Source organism: Pipistrellus kuhlii, unplaced genomic scaffold (assembly GCF_014108245.1).
Source record: "Pipistrellus kuhlii isolate mPipKuh1 unplaced genomic scaffold, mPipKuh1.p scaffold_m20_p_120, whole genome shotgun sequence".
Taxonomy (NCBI): domain Eukaryota; kingdom Metazoa; phylum Chordata; class Mammalia; order Chiroptera; family Vespertilionidae; genus Pipistrellus; species Pipistrellus kuhlii.
The window spans coordinates 248,527-260,566 of record NW_023425428.1 but is presented as its reverse complement, the minus strand read 5'-3'; the positions used below and the strand labels follow the sequence as shown (position 1 = coordinate 260,566).

The 12,040-nt window shown below is 62.1% G+C and overlaps 2 protein-coding genes and 1 non-coding gene across 7 annotated transcripts; 1 reads left to right on the top strand and 2 right to left on the bottom strand.

Moving 5' to 3' along the window:
* Positions 1 to 1,090: 1,090 nt before the first annotated feature.
* On the bottom strand, positions 1,091 to 4,500 carry P2RX2 (purinergic receptor P2X 2). Of its 5 annotated transcripts, XM_036434347.2 has the most exons (12): positions 4,325 to 4,500; positions 4,054 to 4,189; positions 3,898 to 3,969; positions 3,748 to 3,823; positions 3,579 to 3,675; positions 3,376 to 3,456; positions 3,152 to 3,290; positions 2,786 to 2,916; positions 2,503 to 2,593; positions 2,336 to 2,401; positions 2,168 to 2,245; positions 1,092 to 1,984 (listed from the first exon to the last, which is right to left on the bottom strand). In XM_036434347.2, the coding sequence occupies exons 1-12, from the start codon at positions 4,498 to 4,500 to the stop codon at positions 1,880 to 1,882; spliced, it is 1,248 nt and encodes a 415-aa protein (XP_036290240.1). In that variant the 3' UTR covers positions 1,092 to 1,879. The 5 variants fall into 5 exon arrangements, with proteins under 5 accessions (XP_036290241.1, XP_036290239.1, XP_036290240.1 ...); XM_036434348.2 differs by lacking the exon at positions 2,336 to 2,401 and having other exon boundaries at positions 1,091 to 1,984; XM_045580329.1 differs by having other exon boundaries at positions 1,092 to 2,245; positions 4,073 to 4,189; positions 4,321 to 4,500.
* Positions 4,501 to 5,451: 951 nt separating this feature from the next.
* LOC118716876 lies at positions 5,452 to 5,553 on the bottom strand. Its single transcript, XR_004987297.1, has one exon. It is a non-coding gene; the product is annotated as a U6 spliceosomal RNA (small nuclear RNA).
* A 2,930-nt stretch (positions 5,554 to 8,483) lies between these two features.
* LRCOL1 (leucine rich colipase like 1) lies at positions 8,484 to 11,244 on the top strand. Its single transcript, XM_045580341.1, has 5 exons — positions 8,484 to 8,650; positions 9,652 to 9,898; positions 10,153 to 10,278; positions 10,360 to 10,513; positions 11,153 to 11,244. Exons 1-5 carry the CDS (start codon positions 8,484 to 8,486, stop codon positions 11,242 to 11,244), a joined length of 786 nt encoding a protein of 261 aa, XP_045436297.1.
* Positions 11,245 to 12,040: the final 796 nt, after the last annotated feature.

The window sequence follows — 12,040 nt, the reverse complement described above, 5'->3', positions numbered from 1 at the left end:
GTTTTTAGGTTCTTTCCTTCGTGGGAAGGGGAAGCAGCAGCTTCATCAGGTGGAGGAGCTTTCTGTTCTTGTTCCTCAGCTCAGGTTGTCCTGGGACCTGGACCCTGCAGGGCACCAGCTCAGTGTCCAGCCCAGGTCTGGAGCCTTTGCTGAGTGCCAGCCTCTCCCTCCATCTGTCTTCAGCCCCAGAACCTAAGACGAGCTCTGTGCACCTTTTACACAAAATAGGGCTGCGAACAGGACAAAAAACCCACCCACCCAATGTAAGAAATGCCCAGTCGGTGAGGTGGCAAATTCAGAAACCTTGAATAGGAGGGCCGGGGGCCTCACAGTCTGGTTTGGTTCTTACTAATTTCTGTTGAAGTGTGAGCTGTATGTTTGCACACAGCTTCCCCGTCTCTGGGAGGCAGGGAGGCTGACCAGCTGGCAGCTGTCTGTGCGCCAGCCTTGACCCCTGGGTACCACCCGCCCGGCTGGGCCAGGCCCAATGGCCAGGAGAAACCTGATGCTGGCTGGAAGGTGGATGGAGCCCACGTCAGCCCCAAATGGAGATCAAATCAAATTAGGGCGGGGGGGGGGGTGCACTAACGGCTTCCTGGTAATGATGCTGGAGACAGATGTGCAGGGGGAGGTGGGTCTGGCCGACAGCAGCACCCCAGACACTGCACGCTTGTCCCTGAAGCAGGATGGGCCCTGGGCACCCTTGTTTCTGCAGCTCCCGGCTGTGTCCTGGAGGTCAGCTTGGGTGGGGGCATTTGGGGTGCTAGGCCCTGGTCACTCTGCTTGGGAAACCTGAGCCCCTGGCCCTGGTTCTTGAGCTGCAGTCCAGCCCTGACTGGAAAAGCCAGTTTCTCTGAAACTAGAGCTGGACGTCTGTGAGCCAGACCCACGGGTGTCAGGCATTTGGGTGGCCTGTGCAGCCAGTGTCTGGGGGTTGGGGGAGGAGGAGGGATGCTGGAGGTGGCCGGGTGGGGTCAAATGGAGCGTTTGCTGGCTGCAGCTAGTGGAGCAAGCTCAACAGTCAGGTGTAGGCAGGTGGGAGATCATTCAGCCCTGGGGGCCCCAGGGCTGGTATGGTCTGAACCCTCCCCTGGAGCTTGGGAATGATGGGACCCCTGGTGAGGTCTGTGTAAGGTGCTTGGCTCATGCCTCCTCACATCTGCACACGCCACCACTGTTGCTAGAGAAACCATGTCCAGCCAAACTGCTGTGCTGCTCAGTGTGATGAGTTGTACCTGAGGACACGGAGCCAGGTTACCCACAGGCCTGGCGGGGCTAGTGCTCCTCCCTGCCCACCCACTCACCACACCAGTGGCAGCCCAGCAGCTTTCCCTGGTACCACTCAACCCTCCCTCCTGGCTGCCATCCTTTCCCTTATGTGGGGCTGGGCTGACCCCTACAGGGAGCTGGTGAAGGCACAGACCAGGGCAGTGCTGAGACAAGGCAGGGTCGTCATGCACCCAGCCTGCCCCACCCCACCCCCGCTGGCCCCGGTCAGATGTGCTGGGCCAGGCTGGACCAGGGCAGCCGGGAGCCTGGGCCCTGCGTGGCTGGCTAGGCACCTGCAGCCCCTGCACAGGGACCTCCTGCTGTGTGTCTGTCTCCACGGCCTCCACGCTTTTCTCAAAACACAGGGCACGGTGGTACTGGGCACAGGTTTATTGGGTTCTGGCTAGGAGCCCGGCAGCGGGCGTGGGCGGGAGGAGTGAACATGGGGGGGGGGGCGGCTGGGAGCAGAGTGCTACCCCCTTTCAGCCCACTGCCCAGCTGCATGGGGCCCTTGGTTCCCAGCTGTGAGAAGGCGAGTGTGGGCAGGGATGGGCTCCATGCTGGTCCCACCTGCTTCAGGCCAGCCTTTGCAGTGAGGGGTGGAGGGGGCTCAGAGCTGGGCTAAACCTCGGGGGTCTGTGAGCGTGGAGTCCTGCTGGGGAGGCGCCGAGGCCCCGGGCCCTGGTCCTGCACCCCGATCAGGAGTGTCCACCATCTGCTCAGATGGGGCAGAGGTGGGGCCAAGCCGTGATGGTGGGACAGCCTGGGCCTGGCTCTGCCCCCCATTCTGTGGTCTGCCCGGGTCTGTAGAGCAGGTACAGGGGGGCGGAGGGGCCTGGCCCAGAACAAGGGCCAGGGTCACAGGCCAGCTACCCGGGGAGTGCTGTGGCGTACACACCTTGTCGAATTTCTTGTGGCTGTAGACTTTGTTTTTGTTCATGAACGTTAGCAAGATCCAGTCGCACAAGAAGGAGCCCTGTGGCCAGCAAATCACATGTGAGGGCTTGGCCTGATCACCCAGCACCACACGCACATGCGTGCCCAGACCCCAGGGAGTACTCCTTACCACCCCGATGGAGGTCAGCGCCGTGGCCAGGTTAATGATGGTGGGGATCAGGCTGAACTTGCCCGCCTGGGGAGAGGAGGCTGCCTCAGACCAGCAGGGGGTCGTGTGGTGGGGGCATGGAGCTCGGCCGGCCCACCTGAACCCGTGAGGAGGGCCGGCTGGCCTACCTGTCCGTGCACAATGACATCAATGCGGATCCCGTAGGCCTTGATGAGGGTGCGGGTGGTGCTGCCGTTTATCATGTAATACTTAGCAAACCTGGGGCGGAAGGACCCGGAAGCATGTCAGAACCTGGAACTGAAAGGCCAGATGCTGCCCGACCCTGAGGAACTGGCGGTGGGCGTGCCTGTCGCCAGAGGACAGCCCCACGACTGCCCATCCCTGGCCCCTCCTCGTTTGCCCCTAAGCCACCACACGGGGTGAGGGCCCAGAGGCCCAGGGCCCAGGTACCTGAAGTTGTAGCCAGAGGAGGCCGGGGTGTGCTTGGGATCGAGTCTCCGGAAGGAGTACTTGGGGTTGCAGTTGGATGCCGGCAGGTCCAGATCACAGTCCCAGTTGATGATGACCCCAATGACACCCCCCTGCCCAGAAGTGGGCACAGAGATGGGGTCAGGGCGGGCACACAGGACCCTCACCCTGGGTCCCACCCTGACATGGTGCTGGGGGTGCACATGCGGGGGGGCAGCTTGGGGCTGAGAACCGGCGGGGGGGGGGGGGGGGGAACAGGAGGGGAAGTCGGTGATTAGAGGAGCCACGCATGGCCAGACAGGGCGCCCAGTCCTCGGCAAGCAGGGCCGCGGCCGGGTACGCCCTCACCGTGCGGGCCAGCTCGGTGAAGTTCTCCCCGGCCTGCTCCACGATGAAGCCCAGCCGGAAGATGGGGCAGTACAGGTGGGACGCCTCGTCGAACAGGCAGTGCTTCAGGTAGCCGTCCTTCCGCATCTCAATGTTGCCCCTGAGGAGCCAGGCGAGGCGGGGGCATCCTCAGGAGGCAGCTCCCTCCCCTCCCGGCCCGGCCCTTCCCACCCGAAGGCCCTTACTTGGAGAACTGGAACTTGGGGTAGTGGATGCTGTTCTTGATGAGGATGGTGAAATTGGGGGCCATCTTGCCAAGAAACTGGCTGCGGAGACAGACTGCACATGTTTAGTCTCCCCACCTCTGCAGCCACACTGTCCCCACCCCCACACACCCGCTGAGGAGGGAGGAGCAGGCGGGCCTGGGTCCCAGGGGGGTGGGGCGCACCTGACGGAGGCCCCATCTTCCACTGGGCACCAGCCGAACACCTCGCAGGTCTTGGAGTCCCCGTGATAATAGGGTACACAGCGCCCCGTCCGGACACCTGTGGGCACACGCACTCAGGCGGAGAGGGCGCCCTGGCCCTGCATCCCCACCACCCTGGGCGCACACCCACCGTTCCCCAGCATGTCCAGCTCCCCGGCCACGCAGTCCTCATCTGAGTGGCAGGTGGCGTTGGTGACCCTCGTGCTCTGGGGAGGAGAGGGCTCCGTCACCTTCCCACCAGGGACAGCACCCGCCCCGGCCCCCCTCCCACGGGCCTCACCTCCGGACAGGTGCCCTGCGCCTGGGAGGGGGTAGCCTCGATCCTGGTGATGATGCTGAACACGCTGCCTCCCTGGGCTCGGAAAGAAGGAACTCCCGTTGGCCCTCCCGGCAGCTCCCTGCCTCAGCCCCACCCGCCCGCCGGGGCGGGGCGCACCTCCGGGGGCTTCACGTACTCCTCCACGTCCCACACTTTGTGCTCCGAGGAGGTGATGCCCTTGACCTTGGTGATGACGGAGCTCTCGGGACCCGTCTCCCGGTCCTGGTAGCTCTTCTGCACGATGAACACGTACCTGCGGGGACACAGCCAGCTCTGGGGCGTCCGGGGCCCGCGCCCCGCCCGCCTGCCCCTCTCCAAGCGCCCGGGGCCCTGCGTGCTCTCCGCCCCAGGGACCCCGCGCCCCCAGCCCCGACCCCTGCGCACCCACCACACGAAGTAGAGCAGGATGAGCAGCTGCACCACGCGGTACACGACGCCCAGCTGCCGGTTCCGCACCACGATCACCTTGGGCGTCTCGTAGTCCCAGAAGGCAGACCAGCAGCTCCGGGCCAGGCGCCGGGCCGCGGCCGCGCCCGCCGGGGGCTTGGACTCCGCCGCCGCCATGGCCCCGCCGCGGGAGCCGCTGCCCCGGCCGCTGTGGGGCACCGCGGGGCGGGGGCCAGGCTCCGGGGCGTGGTCTCGCCCGCCCCGCCCCATTACCGCCCCAAGTCGGGGTCCCGGGGCTGCGATGTGGGGGGTGTCACAGGTGCACCCGGAGCGGGGCTCCCGGGAGGGCCCGGCTGGGGCGGGGGGTCCCCGAGGAGGACGCGGGTCTAAGGGATGCTCCGGGCACAGGACTTCCCTCCCGTCTCCACCGGCGGCCGCTAAGCAGTGAGAACAGCTCGAGGGCAGTCCTTCCTATGCAGGACGCCCGCTGGCCAATGCGCCCCGCAGCTAGACTGGGCCTTGGACCGAAGGGACCCGGGTTCGATTGGGTCAAGGGCACAGGCCGGGGTGGCGGGCTCCATCCCCAGTGGGGCACGTGCAGGAGGTGGCCGATCCATGACTCATCATTGATGTTTCCATCTCTCTCCCACTCCCTCCCTCTCTGAAGTGAATAAAAATGTTTTAAAATAGTAATGAAGCCAAAGCCAGTTTTGCTCAGTGGATGATAGAGCATTGGCCTGCGGACTGAGGGTCCTGGGTTCGATTCCGATCAAGGGCATGTACCTTGGTTGTGGGCACATCCCCAGTGGGGGTTGTGCAAGAGGCAGCTCATCAATGTTTCTAACTCTCCCTCTCTCTTCCTCTGTAAAAAAATTAAAATGTATATATACGTTTTTTATTTAAAAATATGGAACGGCCGAAACCGGTTTGGCTCAGTGGATAGAGCGTCGGCTTGGGGACTGAAAGGTCCCGGGTTCAATTCCGGTCAAGGGCATGTACCTTGGTTGCGGGCACATCCCCAGTAGGGGGTGTGCAGGAGGCAGCTGATTGATAACTCTCATCGATGTTTCTAGCTCTCTATCTCCCTTCCTCTCTATACAAAATCAATAAAAATATATTTAAAAAAATAAAAATATGCAACGCTTCACGAATTTGCGTGTCATCCTTGCGCAGGGGCCATGCTAATCTCTATCGTTCCAATTTTAGTATATCTGCTGCCGACACGAGCACTTAAAATATATTTTTAAAAAATGATAAAAGTGCACCACGCCGCCCTGGCCGGTGAGCGCAGTGGTCAGCATCGCCCACACCGAGGGTCTTGGGCACAGACCAGGTTCCATCCCCACCCAAGAGGCAGCCACCCAGCCACGACCTTTTCCTCTCCCCTTCCTCACTCCTTCCCTCCCTAAAAACCAGTGGAAGGAAGAGCATCCTCTGATGAGAATTAACAAAAAGCGGCCCGCACCTAGAAAGCTGGGCTAAAAGTCTGAATTCCTGAGACGCAGAGAAGCCCGCACCTCACAGCACCGCCCAGGGGCGAGCGCCCCCTGCCGGCCGCCTGAGGCATTTCCTCTAAATACCCGCAGTGTTTTCTCCTGATCTTTTCACTCTTTTGGGATGGGCTTCCTGTCCTCAGGGATATGAGCTGGGCCGCGGGAGAGCTTAGGGGTTCCCTGATGAGGTAGCCCTGTTTGTGGGGTGCACCCACCAGAACTCAGGGAGCTGCCCAAACCCGGGGCGCACACACCAGATGGAGGTTTAGATCAGGCATCTCGCTACCAGCTGGCAGGAAATCTGAGAAATCGAGTGGAAATTCCTAATGCCAATTTGTAACCACAGCCAATCATGGCTCTTTACTTAAGGCATTTTACAAGCAAAAAAACTATGTTAATCTATTGAATTCTAAAACCTTTGTTTAAAAGGAAACGTCACTCTCTGGCAAGGAGAGAATAAAAATTTAAAAAACCTAAAATCAAAGTTTTCAGTAAAAGTTCAACTGGATTTCGTTTGCTAAAGAGCTTTATTGAGATACAGCAGGCCAGACTGCTCAGGATGTACAGTTGGTTCTGGTATTTTCACATGGCTCTGCAAACATCACCAGGATCTAATTTTACTTAATATTGTTATTGGTTTCAGAGAGGAAGGAAGAGGGAGATAGAAACACCGACGATGAGAGCGCTGCCTCCTGCAGGCCCCCCACTGGGGATCCAGCCTGCAACCTGGGCTTGTGCCTTCGACCGGAATTGAACCTGGGACCCTTCAGTCCACAGGTCAACGCTCTATCCGCTGAGCCACACTGGCCAGGGCTCCATGATCTAATTTTAGAACATCTCGCTCTGGGCACCCCTGCCTGCCGAAAAGAAACCCCAAACCCAGGCCGGCCCCTCCTCTCCTCTCCTCCATGCTGTCCCTGCCGGGCGGCGATACTGTCTGCTCCTGGGGTTTCAGCTGACGCCTCAGGCACTCAGCCCAAGCTCAGGTGACTTCGTGTCTCCTCCCCCCGCCACCCTGGCCAAATGGGGGCGGGGAGGGGGAGGCTGCTGCCTGGGGCGGGCCATGGGTCCTGCTGGGACTCGGGCAGGGGTTCGGGTTCGGGGGCAACAGGCGTTGGCCACCCCAGGCTCCAGCATCCTGCATCCTGGCCGTGGACGTGCTTGTCCAAGGCCTCGGGGACAGTCAGCGCCCCCGCCATCCGAGCCCACTGCCCCGTGGAGCCCAGAGAGACAGTAAAATGCTCTTTCATGCCACTGAGTTTTGAGGTGCTTTGCCAGATCCTGGCTAAACCAAATCCACCCAATCCCAGGTCTCCTCCAGGCTTCTAGCCATCCACACCGAGCCACCTCCTCCTGGGCTGTTGGCTCCCGGCTCCCTCCCCACCCCCACTGCCCGCATTCCGCAGCTCCCTCCCGACACCCAGCCTGGCCTCCCTGGTGCCCATTTCTCAAGCTCTGATCCTGATCTTGCAGCTGAAACACTTGTGACCCTGATGGAACGAGGCTTGCCCTCCTTGGGCCTGACCCCTCCCATCCACCGCAACACCTGGCTTCACCCCACTTCTCCCTCCCGTCTCCTGCACACCCCCTTCCCCACTCCTTACAATACCCTCCCTGCCCGGCCGGTGTGGCTCAGTGGTTGAGCTTCAGCCTGTGGACTAAAGGGTCCCAGGTTCGATTCCAGTCTAGGGTATGTATCCTGGTTGCGGGCACATCCCTGCTGGGAGGTGTGCAGGAGGCAGCTGATTGATATTTCTCTCTCATCAATGTTTCTAACTCTCTATTCCTCTCCCTTCCTCTCTGTAAAAAATAAAATATATTTTTTAAGAAAGCAAGGTAATGCACGTTTAAAAAAAAAAAACAAAAAAAAACTACCCTCCATCACCCAGGCCTTCCCTCTGGGCACCCCCTCCACCCCTAGAGGCACCCCCACTCTCCCTGTGACCTATCTGGTGATGGTGAACCTGGAGCTCTGAGGTGATGGGAGGCCCAGCCAGCTCCTCAGCACGGCCTGGCACGGAGCCTGGCACCCAGCCAGCACCGAGGCAGCGGGAGGATGTCTGCTGTGAACACGCTGTGCAGAAATTAGTGAGAGGACACTGTTCTGAGAGCACCACGCTGTCTGCCCAGAGCTTGGCCCCGGCCCCCTCCCATCCACCGCCCAGCCGGCTCCCGCGGATGCTGGTGGGAGAGGAGCCACACAATGGACAGGGGCCAGGCTGGCTCCTTGGTCTGGTCCTGGTTGGAAATGGGGCAGAACCGGGAGGCTCTAGTCACTGACCAAGCTGGCCTTCCGACCATGGAGGTGGCTGGCTCGGGGGATGTGTGGGCCGAGGGCACCGGACGTGGCCCGGTCTCGGGCGGGTGATGAAAGACGCGCCCTCGGGTGAAAGGCGGGGGCGGGCAGAGGGAGGAGGGTTGAGAGGTGGCCCAGCGGTTCTGCCAGGGGGCTCTGCCGTCCAACCTGGCCGGTCCCTCTCCCCGCAGCCGAGCAGGCGGACCGAGGTGAGGCAGGGCTGCTGTCGCTGGGGCCGGTGTCAGCGGCTGGGGCAGCTCTTCTACGGGGAGCATCCGCGCTCACGCCTCCACACGGTCTGTTTCTCTGTGTGATGGAAGCTGCCTGGGCGTGGGGGACGCTCCTCAGACCGGACATCGGCAGGCTGCCCGATGGCGCTCACCGGGTGCCTGCTGCTGCTGCTGCTCTGCGCGAGGCCCGTGTCTGCGGTGACAATGGAGAATAAGATCCTGGTTGTGTCCTTCAAGGTAGGCTCCAGGCCCGCTGCCCTGTCCCCGGGAGGCCTCCACACGCCGGGCGCCCTGGCCCTTTCCAGAGGGTGCCCGGCCCTCTGCCCTGTGCCCGCTCCCTGAGGCCCCAGGACCCTTGACCCTCCGGGTCAGTTCTTCAAAGTCCTGCTTCTCAACCCGAAGCTGGTCTGGTCTGGGAGCCACAGGCCCAGCTTTAACTCTTAGCCAGTAGATTTTTAAATATATATATACATTTTTTCCCACTGATTTTCTACAGAGAGGAAGGGAGAGAAATAGTCAGAAACATTGATGAGTGGAAACCGGTGTGGCTCAGTGGATGGAGGGTTGGCCTGCAAAAGGTCCCAGATTTGATTCTGATAAAGGACATGGACCTTGGTTTCCCGCACATCCCCAGTAGGGGGCGTGCAGGAGGCAGCTGATCAATGTTTCTCTTTCATTGATGTTTCTGACTCTGTCCCTTTTCCTTCCTCTCTGTAAAAATCAATAAAATATATTTAAAAAGAAAAAAAAAAGAAAAAAAAGAAACATCAATCAGCTGCCTCCTGCATGCCCCCTACTGGGGATGTGCCCAAAGCCAAGGTACATGCTCTTGACCAGAATTGAACCCAGGACCCTTCAGTCCACAGGCCAACGCTCTATCCACACTGAGCCACACTGGTCAGACTTTTATATAAAATCTATTAAAAATATAGAAAGGAATCAGAGAGAGAGAGGAGAGAGAGAAAAGAGAGAGAGCATCAATGATGAGAGTGAGTCACTGACCAATGCCCCCTGCACGCCCCACACTGGGGATGGAGCCCACAAATCGGGCTTGTGCCCTGACTGACCTGGAATTGAACCCTGCCCTCCTGGTTCCTAGGTCTACGCTCAACCCCTGAGCCACACCGAGGGCGGCTTCTGTGGCCCTTCTCTCCCCCTGCGGCTCGGCCCCTCACTAGCTTTCCCAACCCCGTACCTCAGTTTACCACTGTCCCCGTGGCTCAGACAAACACCCACCAGAGCTCCCTCCCTCACCCCCTCTCCCCCCGCCCCCGGGCCAGCCACCCCCCCTACTCTGAGAATGTTCCAGAAACCTTGCCAGGCTCGACGGGTCTGAAGGCCGGGGGCCGGGCGGGACCAAGGGAAGCGGAGAACAGGGGGGCTCCCTCGGGGTCTGCACCGCCGGGAGCAGATCCGGGCTGACCTTGCAGAAGATCGGGGAGCCGTGTGTGCACAACGTGGAGTGCCAGAGCGGGTGCTGCACCACCAACAGCCTGAACCCCCAGAAGTTCTGCACGACCCAGACCCTCCTGGGGCAGTGCCTGCCCTGGCGGAAGGTGTGGGTCCGGGGGAGGGAGGAGGTGCAGGGGGAGGGGGGAGGGGGGGAGGGCCCCCAGGAGGCACCGCCCCTTGGGTGTCCAGGTGGGCGGTGGTGGGGGGAGGAGGTCCCGGTGGGCGGTGGGGGGAGTAGAGGGTCCGGGTGGGCGGTGGGGGGCGTAGAGGGTCCCGGTGGGCGGTGGGGGGAAGAGGGGGGTCCCCGTTGGCACCGCCCCTGGGGGTCCCGGTGACAGGAAGGCCCTTTGTCCCGCAGCCCATCGGCTACTCGTGCACAGACAAGACGGAGTGCAGCAGCAACTGCTGCGTCACCAACAACTACAACCCCTTCCTGTTCTGCACGCCCCGCAACATCTTCCTCCAGTGCCTGGAGTGGCGCAAGGTGAGGGCGGGGCGGAGTGCGGGGCTGGGGCGGGCCCCCGCGGCGGCCTCAGGGCCAGGGTCCAGGCGCCTCTGTCTCCAGCCCAACCACGACCACTGCGAGGACCACACGGAGTGCCGCAGCCTGTGCTGCCTCCGCCTGACCGAGGCCAGCTCCCCGCGCTGCGTGCGCCGCAGCGGGCTCCTGGCGCGCTGCCTGCCCCAGGTGAGTGCAGGCGGGCGGGGCGGGGGCGGCCAATGGGGCGGGGCGGGCGGGGCGGGGGCGGCCAATGGGGCGGGGCGGGCGGGGCGGGGGCGGCCAATGGGGCGGGGCGGGCGGGGCGGGGGCGGCCAATGGGGCGGGGCGGGGCGGGCGGCCAATGGGGCGGGGCGGGGCGGGCGGCCAATGGGGCGGGGCGGCCAATGGGGCGGGGCGGGGCGGGCGGCCAATGGGGCGGGGCGGGCGGGGCGGGGGCGGCCAATGGGGCGGGGCGGGGGCGGCCAATGGGGCGGGGCGGGGCGGGGGCGGCCAATGGGGCGGGGCGGGCGGGGCGTGGGGCGGCCAATGGGGCGGGGCGTGAGGCGGGGCGGGCGGGGCGGGCAGCCGTGGTGGGCGGAGGCTGGACGGGCGTTGGAAGGAGGCCCCGGGCAAAGGAAGGTCCGGTCCTTCGGGCTCAGTGGGAACAGTGTTGAGGCGTCGGGCGAAGGGCGGGACCGTGGGACCGGAGCACCTGGGGCAGCGGACAGGGCCCGCCACCACCCCAGGCTGGAGGCTGAGAGGACCCTCCCAGGCTGACCCTCACGGGGTGGGGTTGGGGGGCAGATGGAGGATGCAGACCGGGCACAGGGGCCGGAAGTGGGTGCTGGGGATGACACAGCACTGACTGACTGTGAAGGGGTGTCTGACCCCCCCGTGTTCGGCACCCACATCCTGACCAGCACCCAGGCCCCACGAGTGCGCAGAATGTGCCCAATCGTGGCCAAATAAGCCATGTGTCCGAGGGAGCCGAGCCCCCCTCAGCGAAGGGGGGACGTGGGGCTCTTAGGCCGCTGGCTCGGTGTGCTCTCACTGTCCTGTGTCCTCAGTGACACGGGCGGGACTGGTGTGCAGCGAGCGGCCCCTCAGCAGGAGTCCGGCCGCCTTCACCAATAAACTACCGACGGAGCCAACGTGGGTGTTGTCACGTCTATTTTCTTCAGACAATAAAGGCAAAAATGATCCGCAGAAAACTTGGGGACGATGACAAAGCAGGGTCTGCTCCGATCTGGTGCCACGGTGACCCCCTAAGAGACCAGCTGTGACCGGGCAGAGGAAGGCACTCGTCCCACATACACACACCCCCACCCCTCCTGGGTGTTCCGTAATAGAGACACTTGTGTTTTTTGTCTTTGCAAGTAAAAATAGCCACTCAAACCCGGGCCAGCGTGGCTCAGTGGTTGAGCATCAACCTAGGAACCAGGAGGTCACAGTTACAATTCCCGGTCAGGGCACAGGCCGGGTTGGGGGCTCCAACCCCAGTGGGGGCCGTGCAGAAGGCAGCCGGTCCATGATTCTCTCTCATCAAATGTTTCTCTCTGTCCCTCCCTTTATATAATCAATAATGATATATTTAAAAATAATAGTTATCCCAAACTAAAGACTCTGTAAACACGGCTGACGGTATAGGAAGCAGGAAACCAAGGTCCCACACGAAAAGGCTGTGAGCTCCATCCCTGGTCCGGGTGCTCCCTGGAGGCAACAGGTGAACCCCTCACCTGGGAGGGAAGCATGAAGCTACCGGCGC

Coding starts and splice junctions, on each gene's coding strand:
- P2RX2 (XM_036434345.2), bottom strand. CDS start 4,500: ATGGCGGCGGCGGAGTCCAAGCCCCCGGCGGGCGCGGCCGCGGCCCGG. Junction 3,824..3,897: donor CGCAGGGCACCTGTCCGGAG/GTGAGGCCCGTG, acceptor TCTCCTCCCCAG/AGCACGAGGGTCACCAACGC. Junction 2,402..2,502: donor ATGTCATTGTGCACGGACAG/GTAGGCCAGCCG, acceptor TCCTCTCCCCAG/GCGGGCAAGTTCAGCCTGAT.
- LRCOL1 (XM_045580341.1), top strand. CDS start 8,484: ATGGCGCTCACCGGGTGCCTGCTGCTGCTGCTGCTCTGCGCGAGGCCC. Junction 8,651..9,651: donor GCCCTGGCCCTTTCCAGAGG/GTGCCCGGCCCT, acceptor AGAATGTTCCAG/AAACCTTGCCAGGCTCGACG. Junction 9,899..10,152: donor AGTGCCTGCCCTGGCGGAAG/GTGTGGGTCCGG, acceptor TTTGTCCCGCAG/CCCATCGGCTACTCGTGCAC.